At 36.5% G+C, this 22,589-nt stretch overlaps 1 protein-coding gene across 1 annotated transcript in view; it reads right to left on the reverse strand.

The window, feature by feature from the left end:
* Positions 1–322: 322 nt before the first annotated feature.
* Positions 323–22,589, reverse strand: part of ccdc171 (coiled-coil domain containing 171) — a 157,308-nt gene continuing 135,041 nt past the window's right edge. Inside the window, exon 25 of the mRNA XM_088627030.1 lies at positions 323–2,341. Coding sequence (XP_088483156.1) covers positions 2,090–2,341 — 252 coding nt within the window. The 3' untranslated portion in view covers positions 323–2,089. The remainder of the gene's footprint in view (positions 2,342–22,589) is intronic.

Consider the following 22,589-nt stretch of genomic DNA (forward strand, 5'->3'; position numbering starts at 1 on the left):
GTAATTTATCCTTCGTCCTCTTTAGATCACTCTACAGCTGTTGTATTACAACAAGGGTATTATATGCCATACATATAATATATGCAAATTGTGGTTAAACACACCACTTCAGTTCTTCTAATGCACATATTTCAGATTGGGTCGCCATTTATCCTAATCACAGTCCTGACAAGACATGATGTAGGCTGCTTCACATTAAACATGTGTGTCATTGCAGCACTTTGATGGCTGTCAGACTTGACAAGTCTCGAGCTAAGGGTTTCCACTTCGTGTGTGTTTCTAAACATTACAATTCAACAAATACGCAACCTCTCCTGATAAAAAGCCAGTGAAAACACAATTTTAATTAAAAAAAAACAGATATACACAGGTAACATCATATACATAACAAGATCTACTGCATGTACAAGTGCAGTGAAAGAAAATTCTTGCATGCTTTGTTAAAAAGCACACCAATTATATAATTGCTTTTTATCCCTCCCCAACCAATTACGCCAGTGGAAAACCAGTTATCTAATTTTCTCCTTTTGAACAAATTAATATTCCACTGAATGCAAAATAGCTCCTTGGAGACACAGATTTTGAGCATCAAATGTGAACCACGGGGCAAAAGCATCTATGTTTTACAGTCAAATAACTTGCCGTGCTGAATGCACTGTGACTGGAAGGATGATGGGGTCAGCATATTCTAATGAGCTGTGGAATATCTTTTGTGCTTTGCTATGTACAAAGCATCAGAACTCGCCCTGCTGGTAAAGTGTGCTGCGAAGCCCCCATCTCCATGCTCAAGGGGTTAAAGAGATTAATCAATGTCAATGTCTGATCTTTTGAAGGCAATACGGAACAGACTGTCTAGCAATACCCAACAGAACATCACTTTGTTAAGTCGCAGAGCACCCGGGCGCTTGTCAAGTAAGTTGCCAGAAACTGCCTTCTGGATACCACTCAACTCCTTCCTGCTTGACCTATTATTTGATATTTGACCACTCGGTTGCAAGACACTTGCTCTTTCGAGCTGAAATGTCACTGGGGCATCTTGTCAGCTTCTCGACACCTCGGCCTGACAAGCGATTTTACTTTTGTGTGCTACAAGGCAGAAAATACAGGGCAATGGCCTTGATGCGTAGGCTGTCAAACATGGGCGTCACTCTTGGGGTATCACGGACAAAGGGAGCCTAGTGTACCTCTACCCGCCACAAGAACTCTTACATATGTGAGCATGAAATTGCGAGTAGGGTGGATTAGTTCAAATGTTTATAACAATGTAAAAAAATAAATCTAGTCATTGTGCTGCTACAAGAATTAGATGCTTTGCTTGGCTGGAGAGGATTTTTTTCTTAACTCTCGAACATAATCTTTTCAATTAATGTCGTCTACCTCAAAAGGTGCATACAAGATTGCTTCTTTTACAGAACAAAGAATTTTGACTGTACGGTGGACTGGCGATTAACCCACTCAAATTGGATTGTGTTTCTGGTGTAGTGCCATGAGACGCAGCCCGACCTTCTCACTTTGACCAAGAGTGACATTACGGTGCAGAAGGGGTAGCAGTCACATCATTTCTGTTTTGCACAACCTGTTCAAAGTTTGCAACTAAATGCTTGTCTTCAGTCGAGCTGACAAGAGAGAAGTGGGCGCTCAGTGAACCATGGCAGGGCTGCCATGAAATGACAGGAATCATTGGCATACATTTCAAATAGCTTGCGCGATCCTATTAAAGTGCCGTATTCCCGCTTTAAAACAGACAAGTATGAAACAACTTTGATAGATAGAGACTAAAATGGCTTATTGATTTTTTTAAGGTCGGTGGAAAATTACCTAAAATGTGTCACTTTTTAAACAATTGGGAGGGGGAAGAAATGCATAATAAGTACCATATACAAATAAATGTTTTTTTTTTCAAACCACAAAGACATTTCTTATCTTAGAATTTTTGTCAAATTTAGGAAAAAAAAAACAATTAGTGTGATTCATTAGGACTGCCTGAGATTCAGAAATAAGGGTCATTAAAACTACAGATTATTGCAGCAGACATTTAATTGAAAAGTATTACATAGTGTTTTGTAGTTGATGTAATATATTATTTATTTTATTTTAAGCGAGCTCCAGAGGTGGATGACTGGGAACCATTTCTTACAGGCAGTTTTACACCTTTCGATGACCTCAGGGGGCCAGAAGTAGAGTTGTGGTAGCATGTCCTGCTGTTCCCCGAATTCTCTCTCAGCAGACTGTGTGATGTGTCTGCTTCAGGCTGAAGTGCTAAGAACTCCGGCTCCTGAAGCTTCTCGGGTGGGACCGCCAGGTGTGGGGACAGAGAGCTGCCCACAGTGGTCCCAGACATCTGAAATAGGATGGAGAAATGGTTATAGCAAACTTGGCAAAGATGAGTGCATTGTATTCCCCTAGAAAATAAACCTTAAAAATGAGAAACCCAACAAACTATTACTAGTAGGGTTTGCTAACTCTTTGCTCCTCATATGGAGGGAGGGGTGAGTTGATATTAATCTGCTGTGGTGTGGGATTTCAGTAAAGCTTGTTCACAGACTTTTTTATACAGTATGTCAGTTTTGGAAGTATTTTTGCTAGTGCTTAGGTATATAAAGACCCCACAAGGTTTTAAAAGCTGCTTGGAATGTGAAACAGCAAATGCTAATTTTTGTATGACTTGTGACAGTATGATTTCTAACTTTTCTACAAGAGAAACACAGTGTACTAGACACTTTATTGAAAAATTACTTGAACACCCTGAGAGCCATTGGTATTTCTCCATGCCCACAGCTTATGTGTTGCTTTGACGCGAGGAACAATTTTCATTTGTTTGCACTGGAACTTTAGAGGCTTAAAATGCTAAAGCACACTGTATAAGAGAAATGTGCTGCTACAATAAATAAGTATACAAACACAGCTAGTTTACAATAACAAGATAAATATTATTTTTGGCTTAAAACTGGATTTCAAAACTGTGATATCATGGTCGAGATCTGGTATCAAACGTAGACTATCTGGTCCAGGTGGTACAAAATCCAAGCTTTCTTTGGAATTAAGATGTTATCGGTTCTAGTAAAAAGATGGGCAGCGTTTCCAAATGGATGAGACATTCCAGAAGTATCATTAATATTTATAGAGATAAGGGAACATTTATACTTCTATGCATGACTTATCAACACATCTACTTGCCATCCTTTGTTGCCCATGACCTGGTCAGCAGTTTGAAACAGCACAGGTTTAAACTCCATCGAGGAAACAGTCATTATATTCTTCTCACAGTAATTTAGATATCTTAAAATTGGGTTGCTTTTGATAAATGATATATGACACACAAATAACAATTTTCATAACTTGCATTAACATGAACTGGAAAAACAAAATCTGTTGCTCAACACAGTCTTAGTAGGTCATACGTCTGCCCTGATGGTCTTTCACAAAAAAATCAGAATGGTGTCTTAGGGATCTAAGGCTATAAAACATCAGCATATGAGTGTTTGGGGAAAATTTGTTATGCATGGAAAACGGACAGTACTGTATATGTGACAATGTGATGAATCAAAATTCCTAGTGTTGAGCTAAATGTGCTAAAATGCTATACTGTACAGGTACAGACCCAGAAATCACAGCTGAACACATGAAAAATATACTGTCAGTGTAAATAAGGGCAGCATGATGGCGTAGTGGTAAGCATTGATATCTTGCAGCACCAATGTCCCGAGTTTAAATTGTGGACCAGAGGTGCTATCTGTGTTTGTTTGTATGTTTGTACCAGTTTGCATGTACTCCCCACATTTGTGTTGGATTCCTCCAGATGAAAAAGCAATCCAAAAATTCAAATTTTAATCCAAAATCATACTGGTAGGTTAACTAATAACTGGCTATGGTGTGAGTGTGTACGTGTCTGTGTTTCTGCCCTGTGATGGACTGGTAACCCAACCAGGGTGTATCCTGCCTTGCACCTGTTGCTTGCCGGTATTGACTCCAGCTACCCTGAAACAAGAACTGGAAAAAGCAGGTGGAAAATGTATGGATGAATAGTATGACTGAAAGGCCACAGACCGTTTGTGAATGAAATACCAGCTTGTGTGATAAATGTTAAGAAACTATGATTTCCACTATTTTTACATAACTGGAACACAGCTCAAATAAGTCTTGAGATATCCACTTGTTTTAACAAATAATATGTAACTGTCTCCATACTGTATATAGGATGTCAGAGTCAGAAGATAAGTAACAGTAGATAAGCAATGCATTAGTGTTGATGAATCGAAAGTAGATCATATATAGAGGTTTGAGAGCTGTGTGAGGCACTGCTGTCAGGCTTACACAGTTACACATGATACTTGACGACTTGACGGCTGTATTCAATATGCTGCTGTTTGGATTTTAGGTGTTGCTTTGTCTAATACTCTATACAGTATCTTTCAATACTGTCAAATACCTCTACATAAAGCAAGTCTGTCTTTAATAAAATTAACTTTGCAACCTTTGGACAATCTATTCAGTTAGCTCCTAAAATATAAATGGGCTTGTTGTCTTTAATAGACCTCTACATACCATAAATACAGTAGTATACTGCAGTGTATTTTCCCAGTTCACTACTAAACATTTAGTGTCTAGATTTGAGAGTGTTTTTATTGAAACTGTTTCCATGTATCTGAGCATGCCACTGTTAGAATACATATTTTTCTAATGCAAAGCACTTTTCCTGTACCACTGGTCACATTCAGTTTTCAAATAAACAAAATCCATATTTGTTATTACCAAGAATCAGACTTAACAGCGTGGTCAAGTGGTAGATTATCAAAGTAATTACAGGTTCAAAACTTCTGGGGTAATGGATTTTTTCAAACATGAGCTTCCAAGTAAGGACTGGGTACTGCTGCTTATTACATTTACTTTACATTTCTTCATGTGTTGTTAATGTAAACTGGTTTACAATCACATGGCACGGCAAGAGTAAATTTTATTTGCAGCATAAATTTAATTTGACAGCATCACCACTAGGTTTAGTATAGAACATGAGAATAGCACAGACATCCAGCTCACTATCAATCAGTGCACTGTTACTATACAGTACTTTACGAGCATAGGAGTTCAACTTTTTTACAGAGTAAAATGAAATGTAAATAGATTTTTCTTGTTCCCATCAAACACTGTGCAGCAGATTAGAGGCTAGATCAGGGGAAAATAAATATCCCTTCTTTACCATGCTGCTTTTTCAAGAATTATTTATTTAGCACAACAAAACACAGTTCTGAAAGGTTTATTATGGGCAATGCTCATTGAAGTCTTCTAAATTTTAAGTAATTTTTATACCAAGCAGAAGAAAAAAAACATCTAGTAATCATCAATGCACAATTTTAACTGTTCTTTGTGTAATAAAAACTAGACAGTAAAATATATTCAAGCAAATGTATTTTTATCTATGAAATTCACGATACATTCACCTTTCCTCTATTGCCAGAATTTTTTAACATTTTTAAAAAGACAGATTTATTGTGGCAAATGTATGTGTATTTTATACAAATACACAGGTGGTTAAGATATGAGATAAAAAATTATTGTGTGTAAAAATACAATGAAAGTACAACTCAAAAAGAAGAGCAACCACCGCCTTTCAGTGTTAACTTAAGATCAAGTTAAGATCATGCTTAGTATCTCTGCTTATTATGTATTAGAATCTCATTATAGAAATGCAGAGGAGCAAGAGGGAGGGGTAGTAGTGAAAAGTTAATGCTGAAAGAGAGAAAAGGGGTTGACGCGTACAGTGTGAAATGTATTTTCTAGGAGTGAAACTCAGCCTCTGCAAACGCAGCTCTCTAACGACGCTGTAGTCCACACGAACTTTGTGACAGGCCTCTGTCTCTCAGCCACACTTCACTGGGTCTTGCTGACATTCAACTGTCAAAGACGGCAACCTTCTACCATGGCCCTAACATGCTCTACAGCTTCACCCAATTAACTTGCTTTCACTTGACATCACAGCAAAGAGCTTCATAATAGGTGGTCAAGGTGCACAGTGTCTGCCTGCCCTCTGACTACTCACGCACGGCAAGCAGCTTAACTACCTTTGCTTTCTGCCTTTGTGCTTCTCCAGACCTATGGATCCTTTCCATGGCAGCGTCTGTCCATTTATTAGATTGTGACAGAGAGAGCTGTGAAGTGGGGAGCTGGGCAAAGAGAAAACTTTGATTTGGCTTCAACATACAGAGACCTATCGCCTATCAAATGCATGTGGGTGCATATCTGCATTTATCTAGCTGTCTGCCCGTCTTGATAAAATACTATCTGTTGCATTAAAAATAAAATTATAAAAACAAGGTGACAAGAACATAGACCCCTAACACTGCAGCCTTATCAATCTGGGAAGAAGTTCCTGGAGCGCTTCACAACGGATCAGTGCCCAAAGTGAATCTCTTTTTTCCTTGCTTTTCCTTTTCCATGCCAAAAGATACTTTAAAGCATGGAGCCTAACAGGACCTATTGCGTAAAGCAATCTATCAAACTGTGATTTCAAATGTCATTCTCACTGGCACGCACCTTGTTCAAGACCAGGGAAACAACTGCAACACAGAGGACTATTAAAACTAAGCACCAACTGGCAGACATGATATTACACATACTACATTTTCCTATCTTGTTCTATTAGGATATGTTGAAATGATCCAAGTTTGGGCAACTATATGACCCAATCGGAGCCTTAATAAAACACTGAACATAGAGGAAGTAATAGCTATACCTCATATCAACTGACAAAAGCTGACATTGTGGATGGATGCATTTTAAATTTAAATGAATGACATAATCACATAACATTAAATGTTTTGGTTCCCAATGCAAAAACAATGCTAATTTAATGCAATAACTGTACATTTCCTGTCTCCAAATAATAACTGGATAAAACTCAGATTCTATGAGTAAATCTTTTGTTTACAGTTGGACAAAAACTGTTTTGGTTTCTAGAAGTTAAGTCAGTTAGTAAAATCAAAATATCAGCACACTTAGACTTTTTCTACAGGTGGGTAGGAGAATTTGTCATAACATAGAGAGGAGAAAGTCTTGCACAATGTAAAAATGCCAAATAACTGTGGTGAACTAAAAAGATGATAGACCTTCTTCAGAGCACTGAAATTACAAATTAACTGCTGATCTATACTTACTAAGGACAGGTGGTACTAAGTGATTGCTAATCCATATTATCAGTGTAAGTAAGTTAGCTATAATACTTCTAACTGATCAATCAGTAATAAAAAATAATCAATCTCCTACACCAAATAGAAGTATCGGACATAAAGAATCACTACAAAACGAGACAATTTCAATTACATGTAAAATGTACAATCCTATTACATATATCTCTAAAAGCTAAACATTAAAACTAGCAGAAAAGATCTAAAATAAATTTATTAAATAATAAAAAGTTGCATACACTAAAAAAATTAGAGTATACTCAAATGTTGGCATTCATTTAAAAAGTCATCTTATGACAAATAGCCTATATCTTACTACCTACTGTATCACAAATGCAATGTCTTGCAAAAATATTCAAATGTCCTTCCTGTGATGTTCCATTGTGTGAAATTACAGAATGATGCATACACATTTTTGAAAACTTAATATTCTATTCAAATCTGAAAACATCTCTGGGTCACAGTAAATGTTGACAAAAATGAAAAGAAACAAAATTATTGAAATAGGTTGATTGGATAAGGATTCAGACCTGTTAACTCAATATTTAGTGAAACCACCTGTGGCAGCAGTTATAGCTACTGTACATTTCTCTTTGGGTAGCTATTGGTTTGAAGCAAAAGTTTCCAATTCTTTCTGGCTGATTTGCTCAAGCAAGTTGCATTTGGGAACACTTATAGACAGTAGTTTTCACAGGTCATCAATAGGATTAAAATCAGGATATTGGCTCGGCCCTTCAAGATCATTTACTTTCTTGTTCTTAAGCCAATTCAATGTTGCATTGGCCTTGTGCTTTAGATTGTTTTGCAAACTTTCATCTTAAGCAGATTGAAACAGGTTTTCCCTAAAAAAACATAAGAAGTCAAGGCCCAAATTGCCAATAAGACAAACATCTTTAGCAGGTCCATTTCCTTAAGGTCTGTCAAGTGGCAATTTTAGCAAGAGTCTCACCCTCAGTCAACTATTTCCAGATAGTTATCATAAAATATTATCATAAAATAAAGGTGCTTCTGAGCTGCACTCCATTGCATCGAGAAAAAAAAAAGTTTTCTTCTAGCAATTGCTACTATTCATTTTCCACTATATTGACAAGAATCTCAGCCCCTGCAAATGGGAAGCAGCCCAATAACGTAATGCTTCCACCAGCATGCTTGATGGTAGGGATGGTGTTGAGTGAGCAATGAGTTGAGTTATTTGCATGAGATATAATATTTTCCATTAAAAGCAAATAGTGCTACTTTTGACATGTCTGACCATAAAATATATTTTTCCACATGTTTGCCCCTTAAATGCTTTGTAGCAAACTCCATGCAGGATTTGAGATCTATTTTTCAGTAATTAGGTTACTTCTTTTTCACTCTGTCATACAGGCACTATGATTCATGACTCATTTTCTTCCATCTTAGCTATTGAACTCTTTCCATGTCATTGTTGGCCTCACAGTTTTATCCTTAACCAATTTTTCTCCTTGCGCGGCTGCTTGGTTTGGAGGGACGGCCTGATTTATGCAGTATCTAAGTAGTACGCCACACCTACCACTTCTTAATGATTGACTTAACTGTGCTCAAAGGGATATTTAGTGCTTTCAATTTATTTTATTCCCTTCTCATTTATTCCTAAGTTGTTTTGAAGTCTCTTTAGTCTTCACAATTGATTCTTTACTTGAAATGGACCTGACTGAAAGAGTTTACAGAGGTGCATGCATTTATTCTACAGTTTATTCATACTAGAATTCTAGGTAACTATAATTCTAGGTACTTTCATTTATAGGTTTATTCCATGCTGAAAAAAAGAAGAAAGAAAACACAACGTTTCGGCCATGGAGCCTTCTTCTGAAACGTTGTTTTCTTTCTTCTTTTTTTCAGCATGGAATATACCTATTACTTGTTCCTTTGCAGCCTCCACATGCTGACGCTGCTACCCACCTGAACTTTAATTTATGGATACTTATGGTCAGTAAGGCTAGTTATGGTTTAGTTAATTTATGGCTAGTGAAGAACTGAATTCTTATGCGCTTATCATGACTTTTCCATTTTTCTTTCTTATTAATGATCTATTTGCATCTTTCTTTTTGTTTCTTGCTTTGTGTGGAGTTGTGTTGTGTATATATATAACAAACATTTATTGCTATATCAAAATGACTGTAAGCTGTAAAGCAACAAAATGTTCAAACTGTGGAAAAGTCTGAATACTACTACAAGGTACTCTAGCAATTTCTAAATTAAATTCTTCAGTCATTTCTGCTTATTAAAATTGGAAAGTTATTAATACTGTATAAATGTTTAGCTGTTTTAATAGATGTTATAGTAATTTTTACAATTCTTTGTTATAGACATACACTTGTATATGAAGCTACATGAAGTTTTTTCTAAAGAAATGCTTTTTATTGCAATTTGGCTGGTATAAATATTGTTGATGATCCAAATATTTTGAGAATCCCAATGAGTGGTTACGTAGTAAATTTTGTCTTGTGGGTGTACATAGGTAATTAGTTTGTGAATCTGATGGTTTGATGAAGGTCTCTAACCACATATCAGTTTTATATTCTTTCTTCAATAAATGGGAGATTTGTATATTATAAGGTGAAGGAGATTCTCCTTTCTTTACGTTTAAATCATTAGGTCTGAAAAGTCTTCACTTTTAAGTCAAATAACCATTGTATAGTAAATACATTATAAACAAAAGTTCAGCTTGAATTATGTGCATTTAACTCACAGATGTATGTTCAACTAGAAAGCAAAGAGCTTCTGATTCGTATGCAAAAGACAATATTATTCTCTTTCACACAACCAGGGAATTGATATTAAATCTACCCCCGTCTTAATTTTCAAAGACAACTGCAGCCAAATCTTCAAGCAGTATTGATCCAGGGTACTAACCACTCAACAGATGCAGAAACTTTATTACATAAGAGGTGGCGTTAAAAGTGCTTTTGGTTAAATGAAGGCCCCCTCATGAAATTCTGAGAATATAAGTCAGACAAAGCTGTGACCTACACAAGGCATTGCCAAACTATTCTTATTAGGGAAGGGAGCTTTTAGAAACAGTCTTTTTCCTTACAGTACCTTGGTTGCCATCTTTCAATTACAAGAAGTTCCTGATAAGTTAGATTTGTTTATTACAATTGCAGGGTCTGACTTAACTCCAGTGCAAAAGCCTGATATATAGATATAATTTCCATTTCAAGCCTGACCCAAATTCCTGAACTGCTTCATTGAAAAAGATATGGATTTTTCTCTTGTGTACCTGCATTGCCTTGGCATATTTAAAGTTTTAAAAAACTACAAAACTGTGCATAAGAGACAATTTTACATCTGATAAAAGTGTTAACATCTCATCTGAGCTCGTGTTTTTGAAAACTTTATTATTAACAGAAACAAAAATGATCCACTAGAACGTATTTACAACATTTTATATGCCTTCCTTTTTACAGAAAGAAGTAGAATTGTAACAAAATGACACCAGTTGCTTGTAAATGCAGTACATGTATGTTAAAGCAATTTTATAAATCCAAATGTATGCAACAAAAGCCAGGACATGGGATAGCACACATGACTCTTTTAATCAATTTGTAAAGATTGCCCTTTCTGATATTGTGTTCTGACCCTTCCTGAGGTGTCCCATTTTGTGAAATTACAAAATGATGCTTGCACATCAGAACACCATTGGGAGCAATTACATCCAGTCTTTTTGGTTTTGTATTTAACTTTTCAGACCATCTGGGTGCAATTTTTGTTCAAGCTCTTTTAAGCTGCTTACTGTAGGAATCGCTTATGGACAGTAGTTTTCAAGGCTTTCCACAGATTCAATAGAATCTATTCAATAGAATTCAAGTCAGGCCTCAAGGACATTTACTTTTTATTCTTAAGCATCTCTATAGTAGTTTTGGCTTTGTGCTCTGGATCACTGTTCTGCAGAAAGGTGAACTTTTATCCCAGTTCTAAGTCTTTAACAAATTCAACCAAGCCTTTCTCAAGCTTTTGCCTGTGTTTTGCTCTGTTATTTTTCATAAACATGATTCCCAATTCCTAGTGATGAGAAGCATCCCCATCACATGACATTGCCACCACCATCAAATGTAATGCATGGGATTTAGATCAAAAAGTTTCAATTTGGTTGCATCTGACCACAATAATTGTACCACATTTTTCTTAGGATCACTTTTGTAGGTGCTTATTTGCAAACTCAATGCAACTTTGAGATGACATATTTTGGCTTTCTTAACGGCTTTCTTTTTGCCAACCTATCGTAGGCTAGTCGGTGAGAGAGCTACAGTATAGAGGTCAATGTCTGAAAATGTGCATCAAAGTTATCTCTGGCCTCACAGTGTCATCCCTTACCAGTTTGCTTCTTGGCTGGCTCATCATTGTGGAGGGATTGTCTGATTTAGACAGTGTCTGCGTGTTATGTTGTGCCTTTCATTTCTTTATGATTCAATAGACTGCGCTCACAGGGATAGTCAGAGACTTTGATAGTTTTTGTACCCTTCTCCTGATCTGTGCTTCTGAAGGAGTTCAGCTTTGAAAGCTCCTTAGTTTTCATGTTTGAGTCTTTTATAGAAATCAAATAACTACCTGACCAAGGAGTATCACAGAAGCAGATGCTTTGTATTCTGAAACCATGAGAACTACTACTGTTTTATTCCTCACTGACCTCAGCTAATGGCTTGTGGCTCACTAAGGCAATTTTGTGCACCTAAATTATGTTTGCCACTGCAAAGATTTTGAGTATTTGTGCAATCATGACTTTTCCATTTTTTCTTTCAATTTGTATGTTTAATTTTTCTATTTTGTGCTTTGAATGTGTGGAGTAGGTTGTGTACATAAAACACATTAATTGCTATTTCAAAGTATCATGACTGCAAGCTTTACAGAAACACAATGTGAAAACTGTGCATGACTTAGAATACATTTCCAAGGCACTGTACAAGCGAAACAGCATAACACTAATCCCAAGTGCAGTGTGTCTGACAGATTCATCCTGCATTATCACTGAAATATTAGTCGAATGTTACAGTATAACTAAATACAGAAAATATTAAATATTTTAATATATAATTATGTAATAATATTAATAATAATAATTAAGTATAATTAATAATTAAAAGAAGTTATAACCAAAATACTGAAATTATTCACGCATAATGTGATCTTTTTCCATATGGATATGTTTTACTGACAACTGAGTTACAGTAATGAGCAGTCTAGCTCCTTGCAACAAAGAATATGTAGTGTATTATTTCAGTCGGAAAGCTAAATCACAACCTCAAATCACAAATGCTAAAAGTGCAAACCTGAATTACTGATAATAATGTATGAAAATGTGCAAAGCACATTTGGCATGTTCACACTTTTTGGACAAGCTTTTGTTTAAAAAAAGGGCAACAGTATTTCTCGGCATCTATAAAATAAAATTGCTTTTTGACTTTATATATCATAAGCTATACGTATATCATAAGCAGACTGCAGCCAGAATCCTAAAAAGACCAGAAAACTCCAATTGTTCATTCTCCACAAAAAAAACTCCCTGTGTTTAACTAAAAAAAACAAATTTCAGCTCTTTTGGATGCACAATCCAAGACAAAATAACCTCAATTTGAATGAATAAAAAAGAGGCAGATTCCAAATAGTGTAATTATTTTACTCTTTACTGGATCCCTTTTTACCTTTTATCCCTTTGAAAGTATACGTATCATACTGTATATTTGCACAAGATCCTAGTTAATAACAAAGTAACAGCAGAAGACATAACCTAAACTCACTCACTAAACACAGGGAACTGCCAGGACCACCTGTGGCCTGCTACCCTTGCTATTCATGGGTATCAGCATTTCACACAGAAGAACAGGCAAATACATGGGGACACTGACTGAGGCACATCAGCACTCAACCATATATGATCATAGCAAAGTAGATAAGCTCACAGATTAAACCAAAACAGGAGGATGAGCAAAAACTGTAGAAGCTACAAAATTAATAAAAGATTGAGATCTGCCAGATGACATTTAATGCTGAGAAGTACTAATTATTTCAAGCATATAGAAAAAATACATTCTAACTATAAGATGGGATATGTAACACTAAGACTGAAGAAGCATCTAATGACAAAAACAATGGTGTTTATGTGCTCATCACTTTCAAGTCCTAAACAACTAGAGGAAGCAATAAAAAGGCAATGTTAAGAAAGTAAAATTTCACGTTAATTTTAGAAACTTAAAGATTGTTGAGTTATCTTATGTTAAAACTATTATTTGAAGAAAATTCCTGCTGTGGAATCAGTCCAGAGAAAAGTGACCAGATACATTCTCAGTAGTACCCTCACATCCTAAAATAATTAGATCTTCTTAATCTCAAACAAATAACACTACAAGAATAACCGATTCAAAATGCTTAAAGGCATTGATAAAGTCAGCCTTACAAACATCTTCCAAATCAATTACAAACTACACTTCTGATATTAACATATAAATGAATGCAGAAACTACACTACTTAGCTAATTCGGTATTTAAGAGTGGAATTAGTCATTTGGTGTTGTATTAAATCTATTTAAGCAGCTAGTAGCATACTTTAAGATGGATGCTGTTAAAATTTACTACCCTTAATTTATGCATCATGGACTTCAAATGCCATATGATTTGATCTTACTATTAAGTGTGGCTTAGGTTGGCCCCTAAATATAACAAAGTCAACAGTGCAGAGCTGGGTGGCTCAATGCACTACACTTACAATATTATACTGCTGCTCCTAATTGTTTACCTCAGGAGGAACTGTGCCAATCTACACCATCTACCCCGAGGAGACCAAAGTACTTTAACAGCTGGCTTTCTACCAATGGTACAATTTGGTCATTATTGTCCAACAGCTTAAGCCAGATATGACTTAACCGCATGATTTTAAAACAAATACAGAAAAATCAATAAAAGCTTGTACATTACCTCCCCCTCCCTTTCTATGCAACCTGCTTTCATCAGGGGTTGATGCTAACCATAACAACATTTAAATAAACTATGAATCACTCTAGTAATTGTAATCTCCAACATGTCAGCACTAGACCCCCTTACAAAAAATATACAATTTGGGATAAGGTCCAACTGGAGAGGCAGGAACTATGCCACATTTCAATTTCAAAACTAAAAAAGAACAAACTTGGTAAAAATTTACAACTTAAATTTGAGGTCTGTAATTTACGAGCAATTCAACAGAAATGCTATATCCCTATACTTCTCAAAATTTGGCTCATTGGGTTTTTCAGTTAAGAATTCACCATTATTTTTTTTCCATTTTTTTTCAAATTGAAATCCCAAATTGTAAATATATGTGGCTCATTATTGATATCACCAAGCCAGCGCATGCAAGGCAAAGAGAAAATATAAAGTGCTTGTTCTCTGAAATTAACACTCTCATCCAATAAATGCATCCTTACAAGACAAACGCCAGAACAAAAGCGTTAGACAGAGCACAGACGCAGCTCTGATACACTGTCACCTTGCTGGGACTGCTGTTGTGGAGTAAATCCTGTGGTGTTCAGCCAGTTCTGCTGTCTGTATTGCATTTCACACGACAAGCATTGTTTGTTTCATTTAAGAGATGTTCTTGAAAAATAAAGAAATGACATATTGACCCTATAACACAAAAATACAATTCCATCAAAATGGGAATCAAAATAAAATACGGATAACTATTTTTAACAGGATAAAACATTATAAATCAGCAGTGCTATAATTATTATTGGCTTCAATTCCTGGGGTGCTATCTGCATGGAGTTTGTACATGTACTGTATGTACTATGGGGAGCAGAGATCTTTCTTATAGCATTTACACTCATATAAAAAGGTACAAAACAAAATCAAACACAAAATACCAGCATTAATTTAAAAACTATAAATGGAACAACAAAATGGAATGTTGTTGATATATAGAAATGATAATGTTGCCACATTGCCACTCACAAACATTAGTCCTCTCAGCATAGACTTCACAGTCACAAAACATGACTTCCTGAAGTACAGTACAAAATGGGGGGTATTTGTAGTGATCTGATGCACCATGCCTAGCGTACATCTGTGGACACCAGAAAAACTGGTGAAAACTTCCACAAAAACTGTCTTATAAAACAATAGGAGACAATGAATCCACATTCATACATTTGAATCTTGCATCCTCAATCCCAAACTATCAAAATTAGCAAAAGGTAAATATAATTTAAAACATTCTGTGTTGATTATACTTATAAAACAATATAAAACATATCCACTGCATGAAAACTTTTTTTTTCATTCAACTCAAAATTTTCAAAAAGCAATGACTATCCTTCAGTAACACTGAAGACAAACTGGGCATAGCTGACCTTCAGCTGTTTTTCTCCTAGCCTTAGCTGCATCCAAAACTGTACTCTAATTCTTAAAAGAAAACTTTGCAACAGGTTTGCATGGCAATCTATTTTAGGTTAAGATCCCAAGTGAGACATACTGCACTGTATTTAATCTATGAATTATAGTCAGGTTTTAAAAGTTCTTTAGAAGTCCCACACATTTCCAAAGTGATTGTACTTTTATTTTTCGGAAATATGGCGTAGTCTATGTGTAATTTTTGTATAAAAATGTCATTCAAATTACACGTTTTAAGAGCGTCACTACTGAAACATACAGTATAAAAATCATGAACATCATGACAGCTAGAGAGATAGTGATAATGTACAGCATACAGAAGCTATAACAGGACAACACAAAAGAACTAATCCACTTCATTAACAAAAGCCATTTCGTTTTGATTGGGGAGGAAAAAGGGACATGCATACTGTATTTAAAAAATGAGGACAAGTCTATGGATTTTAATGCTTCTTGTCACAGAGCAATGTCCTCTGTGTAAAATAATGCTGACCTAGGGTAACTGTAGACGGTTTTCTGAATCCCCCCTGATATTCCAAAAATATTCCAAATGAAACATACATAAATCAGTAGTGTTTGCCTCCCAGACCTCGGCTTGAAACCTGCCCAGACCACAGTTGGGCAGAAAAATCATTACATTCACACAGAACCTGCACTAGGGGTGGCAGTCTACAAACCCCTGTGTTTCAGAGTAATGCCCAGTGAAGCAGGGTTTAAAAAAAAATAGCCATATGTTTGAAATCTGGTGTCCCTCTGCTCAAAAACAACTTAGGACTCGCTAATTTAAAATGTTTATACCATACTCAGCCACAAAAAAGAATTGAATTTCACAGTGTGTTTACGTTTTCTCCCTTCTTAAGAATTCACACTATGGTGTTGAACTACAAACTGAAGATCAAGTAACTCATTTGCTAAAAAGAAGCTTACTGATTATGTCATTAGAACGGCATTTTGCAGACTAAGTACGCAAGCGAGAGAAAAAATAATTAAATAGTTGATTTGTCTGCTTCTTAAACATATTTAGAAAGCTCCAGTATTAGCTTCAAATTCAATATTCCTGATTCTATACTTTCCTGGAACCTTGCAGTTATAAGCTGTAATATGGAAAGATCTTGGTAATATTGCACCACAATATTTAGTTTCCTCCTAACTTTTTTCAAAAGGATAAAAACACTGAAGACGTGAGATGCTACATAAATGTGCCAGGATTCAGATTTAAGAGCCCCAACAAGCATTTTTCGTTTTGATTTTTTAGGATTGAAAGATGGTTTTTCCTTTAATAGAATGGTCATGAAATCAACATGGAATCTGGGTTTTTTCTGTACCGATATCCAACTACAGATCGGATTTAATTTATTTGAAGTAGTGAACACATTTTTTAAAAGCAGTATCGCAGCGCTGTTTTGTCTAGCTGTTATACAGTACATTATTATGGCTGACCATGAAAGGGTCTATATATCCAATGCACTGTCAATGCCTGTAACATATAAAATGTAGCTGAAATGTAAACAGCAAATTAGATAATTGTACAGTGATGTTTGGTCATATGGTCACAAATCACAGCATTATGCCTGCATTCAGGCTCATTGTTTCACTGTAGCCGAATGAGTCTTATCAAAAAAAAATTATGTCAAAATTGTCTGGGACCCACCCTTTGTAGTTTATTGAGTACATGCATCCCTGTGTGGTGGGGTGATATTTTATATTTGCATCCATCAAGCTGACATTTACTACCATAATAACAAGCCTAAGCATATATTTTGCTAAGGCAGAATGGCCTTTCTTCAATATACAGTAATTCAGACATTGCATACTAATTTGTGACAAATGCTCTCTGTTTATGTTGCCTTGTTGACCCACTCAGCTAAACCCTAATGGCTTGTGCTGTATTTTGATATTCTCTCTTTTTTTTTTGTTTCTGCCAACCACATGTTGGAGGCTCTAGCAGAAAACGTACTTTTTCCATTTTGTAAACACCTGAAAGATATGGAGGGAGAAAGAAAGCATAGCAAGCACAGCTCGAATCTGACATGGGGGCTGGATGCAAATGTAGCCGTCTCCCCCTGGAGCTTGTCAACAGGAATTTAATGCTAGTTCTAAAGTTTGAACTGCACGGCAGGGGATTAACCACAGAAGGAAATACTTTCCTTAATGTCAAAGCCCAGCCTGTGTGTGACTGTGCTCCCACTGCTACCTAAGGGACATATTAAGATCGTCTTTGCTCTCCTGCAGCCTTCGTGAACCACTTTCCACCCCCTTTCTCTCTCTTTGTTGTCTGCCTCCTGGGCTGCCACAGTTGCGGGATCGAGTCTGTCCCTGACTTGCCTGTTTTGGTCTTTGGCCCGTTTTCCTCCCCCTTTGATTGAATCAAGCTGAACAGTTCTGTGAAAGTGGGAGGAAGAAGCAGATATCTGGCCAAATTTGCAGCGGTGACAAGCTGTTCCAGTCAAGTCACACAAACGACCTTTTTTCACATAATCAAAGTGAAAAAAGCAAGAAAAATATCATCTGTGCTGAAGAAAGTCAAATTGTGGACAGGAAAAGAAAAGCACGCACAAATTTTCTTCACAGAAGAGGTGAGTTCTGGGAGACACAGGCTTTGTGAGCACATGAATAGCCATTCAGTTCCACCAAATAAGATGTTTTCAAGCTCGAGATTTTAAAGTTTTCTCCTTCAATCTAGCAAACCAAGTTAACGTTCCCGTATCAAATACACATTTCTGAGACCATGTTGATGCTCTTTAAGTTGAACTAAAATGTCCCCTTTATGAAAAAAGAGGCCTCGTTATAAACTGATACCTAATATCATGTTACTTCACCATTATCGTGTCGTGAAAGTTAAATAGAGCATGAAGTCACATTTCCCTACATATAGAATGCGAATTGGGAACATATGCATAGTTATTATGTAAAGTTGTATTCAGAAAAAAAATCTGATGGAGGCTTTTGGAAGGATCTCAACCATATCTACTGCTTTAGTGAAGAAGTTAGACATGTTTGTTACTCATAAGGCTGGATAGTAAGTATGTATCTCTGTGATCCAATGTACTCTCTAAAATGTCTGGTTTATCAATCTAGAAAACAGAATAATAAGTTTGTAGGGGAATCCAAACAGGATCTAAAGTCTTAAAATAATTATGCCAGTATTATCTATCTGGGTTTAAAGTAATAGATTTACTGTAATTATAATTCACAATGCAGCTACTACTTAGCAAATAAAACAAAAAACTCAGGATCTCCATTACAAAAAGTTGGTTTCCTCATGAATGTCACTGTATCTTGATGTATAATCTTTACATGTACTTCTTAAAATGTAAGGCAGTTTATTAAATTAAGCACTTTGTTCACTATCAAATGTTTCTAAATGTCTTTTTCAATCCTCACTCAACTGCAGTTGCCCATTTCTTGAAGCATCCCCTGTTGAAAGAAAGTTATATTTTCTCTACACAAATACACAATAAGAACCATAAATCTTGCATTGTTATTTTCAGATCTATCAGTAAACAATTCATCCAATGTCAAATTGTCAATTTAAATGGCATCAGGTTCCCTAAAATATGAGAACAGCAATAATATGAAAAGTATTTTTCATAGTCTTTCACTCACTGTCATGATCTGCTTTACTGTAATTCATTAACATGGCTGGTAATAACTACAATGTCAGGATGCATTAAAGGGATAGATATGACACTCTGTTAAAGCAGCAGTTAAATAGAAAAAAGTAAATAGTTTTGCCATAAAGTTGAAAAAACTATGAAGCTTGAGTACAATGTGAGATTCCTTAGATAATGACATCATGGCAAGTAAGAAACAAATATATAAACAAATGAAATAACTAAATCTGTTAACTTCATTAATCTTTCCTTTCAAAGATCTAAATGGTGGGTCTAAAAGTCTTTTTTACAACAAATAAACATTATTACTTAAATTATTAAACAAACACAAACATACGTACATGAAGGCTGCTCCTCATCCTTTGGGAGTAATTATTTGTATTTGTGTTATGTTTGTATGCACGGACATTACGCGTGTGTAAAGATAACCTAAAAGCCATTGTCTGGCTATTACTCTGAAGGCTTTAGAGCAATTTGCACACCACCTCCTTTACAAGCATAATGTTTAAATTAAAAAAAGGAGGGAGGGGGGAGGATGAAAAAAAGTTTCCTGAACATAGTAGAAAATTATTTTCTCTGGACAGTTTTAAGAGTCTACATCCTGTGCTGGAGTTCTCTAATCATCACCAGTGCAATTTACAATCAGAACACACAGCAAGCCAGTTTAGACCAGCTCATCTGTTGACTTTGGCCCAGGCCTTCTCATCTCGCTGCGTACAGCTGCCATTTGAGACTGGGTGACTCGGCAGAGGGCCTAACCAGGGCGGGATGCTGCTCCAGGCTCTCAGCTACACCGCAAACACATAGGCCTGCTTCTTTTCAGGACTGTCGCGCCTCTTACTGGCCCTCTGTTCTCAGATACCTTCCGAGCTTGGTTTAAGCAACTCTGGTCCCCCCCACCCCACCTCTCCTCCACCCACAAAATCCCCGTTAGCCGACAAACCACCAGTAAAAGGACTTGCTGTGTCTGAATTTTTTAGAAAACTGTCCCGTCAAAATGTGCTTCTGATTAGGTGGCTTAATTACAGCTGTGAAAACAATGTTGATTTAAGCCTCCAGATTGCAGTGTGTCAGACGCTATTAACTAACCTTGGATATGAGCCATTGGTGTCTAACTCTTCCAACTTTTTTCTTCCCCTGCCTCTCCCCTCCCCCCCATACCAAAAGCTGCAAGCTGCTTGACAGATTTCTTCAAAAAGGCAAATAGCCCACAAACAAACATCATATCACAAGCACGCATGGTTTTAGGGGAACATTTGCTGCCAGAGAGGAAAACCAAAGGAGACTCCTTAAATGTTCACACGTCAGCCCACAGAAATCTGAAATGAGAAAGAGCCTCTTCACTTGAGCAGGTGTGAATCACAGTTCATTAAGCTAAATGGCTCTTTAAGCCTGAATAGTTTTCTTTTCACTTTAGTCTTCCCTACCCTGAGGTTACTCAATATTTTAACAGCAACTACTAGGCTTGCTACAAGGGAATGTCAGGGGTCTTGACATTATATATACTGTATATAAGGCCTGTGTTTTATATCCTTTCCAGAGGAGTTCACTCTTCCTGGCCTGACGACGTCATGTGGATTCTTCCCTGCCAGGGACATCTCAAGACACTGAATGATTTATATTTCATAATAGTACAAGACTTACTTTGACCATGCAAAAACAAAAATGGTCATCAATGCTTTAAGAAAGGCTCTACTCCTAAAGGCTAGTGCATTACTGTATTACAAGAACTAAACCTACAAACATACAGTACAGTATGTATGGAAACCATACTGTTAATGGATGTACTGTATCCAAATATTCTGTAATGCCCTTAAGCATTCACTGTTGAACAAGTATGTATACTTATCTTCCAATCACTCAAACCCTTCCACCTCAATGTTTCTCATCTGCATCGCTCTCTGTGTGTGCTCTTTACTGCTTTGCTCTTCTGTGTGTGCCAATCTGGACCTCATTCAATATTTCCATGACACCTTCTTAGTTATCTTGACAATTGTTTTGTATGTTTTCCCCTCAAATACCATCTTTTTTTTTTGCAGACAGTGGAGCTAAATATAACAAGTTCTTATTATGCAAGTCTTGCACTTATAAAATCAAATTCAGCAAAAAAAATTAACGAGAAAAAGATAAGACGAAGTCCCAGGGTAGCCACATTGGTGGAGTCCTGTTCACAGGAGTGCCTCAGTTTGCACCCACGCAAGGGACAAGATGTCAGGGGTGGGCGAAGATGTAACTTCATCAAGCTCGCTCATAGCTCATCAGCTGCAGCAAGAAACAACGAGGGGAAGTTCTCATTATGAAGTGTCAGGATGCACTTCAGCAGCACAATTCAATTTCTAGTCCCGCTGTGAGACCAGGTGGCTTCAGAAATGTTAAGCACATGTCCATTGAGGTGCCTGAAAAGTTTAGTCTTTAGAGCTATGAAGAGGTCTAGTGTCCCACCTCGTTTCCCAAATACAATTACATATTCAATGGGAACCAAGCACGTTGGCGACCCTTACTGATTACTGATAATTGCAGACTCTCTCACCCACCTCCCCAGAAGCACATGTGGCTGGTAAAAGTAATTTGCCACTGTTAAAATTAAAATGATTTATTCAAAGAAATCTGTCTCTTCGAGACAAAGCACTCCGGAGAGGAGATTGTTTTTCTGACTCTGTGTCACAGAAATACAGATAAAAGCTTTTATATTCTAAAGTCATTGGAAGTACCCTAAGTCCCTGTGGGCTGGACTGTCATGTTACATACAAGTTGGCAGTCTAGCACCTGGCAGGACCCTATGAAGACGCAGGACTAATGTTCACGTCATTTTTGTTTTTCGTACAAGGTGTCGTGGAGACAGTCCTAGATCTTGAGGTCCTTGATCTAGCCAATGAATAGGTACATTACATCAAATCAGAGTTCAAAAAGTTGCTTTATAATACCCTGTCAACATGGCTCAAAGGTCATGTGTTGAACTAGAGAGAAAACAATACATGTAACTTCTTAATGTATCAAGGTCCGTGTTTGCCACTATTCGTAGGATTACATTTCAGTTATTCAATCTCAGACAACAGTACTAAAAGTACACAAGTACACAATGAGAGGTATTCAGTATTAATGCTGAAAATTAAAGAATCAGGTAGGTAGGTACTTTATTAATCCCATGCGGAAAATTCAAGAATAACAAAATATTTACTCAACTGTGATGAAGCGATGAGCTAACACAGTGTTGAATTTTGCTGTAAGAACCAAAGAACCATTTCAGGGTATACTGTAAATAACTGGGCATATTTTTGCATTGTTAGACTTCAACCACTTCTCCACCATGATTTCTAGCAAAATCAGCAAAAGGAATAAAAACAAATGGAGAGTGTGATATGCAGGTTGTGGTATCTATTATTATATTTCTAGTACCCAATAAGACAAT

Source organism: Lepisosteus platostomus, chromosome 1 (assembly GCF_059453375.1).
Source record: "Lepisosteus platostomus isolate fLepPlt1 chromosome 1, fLepPlt1.hap1, whole genome shotgun sequence".
Classification (NCBI taxonomy): domain Eukaryota; kingdom Metazoa; phylum Chordata; class Actinopteri; order Semionotiformes; family Lepisosteidae; genus Lepisosteus; species Lepisosteus platostomus.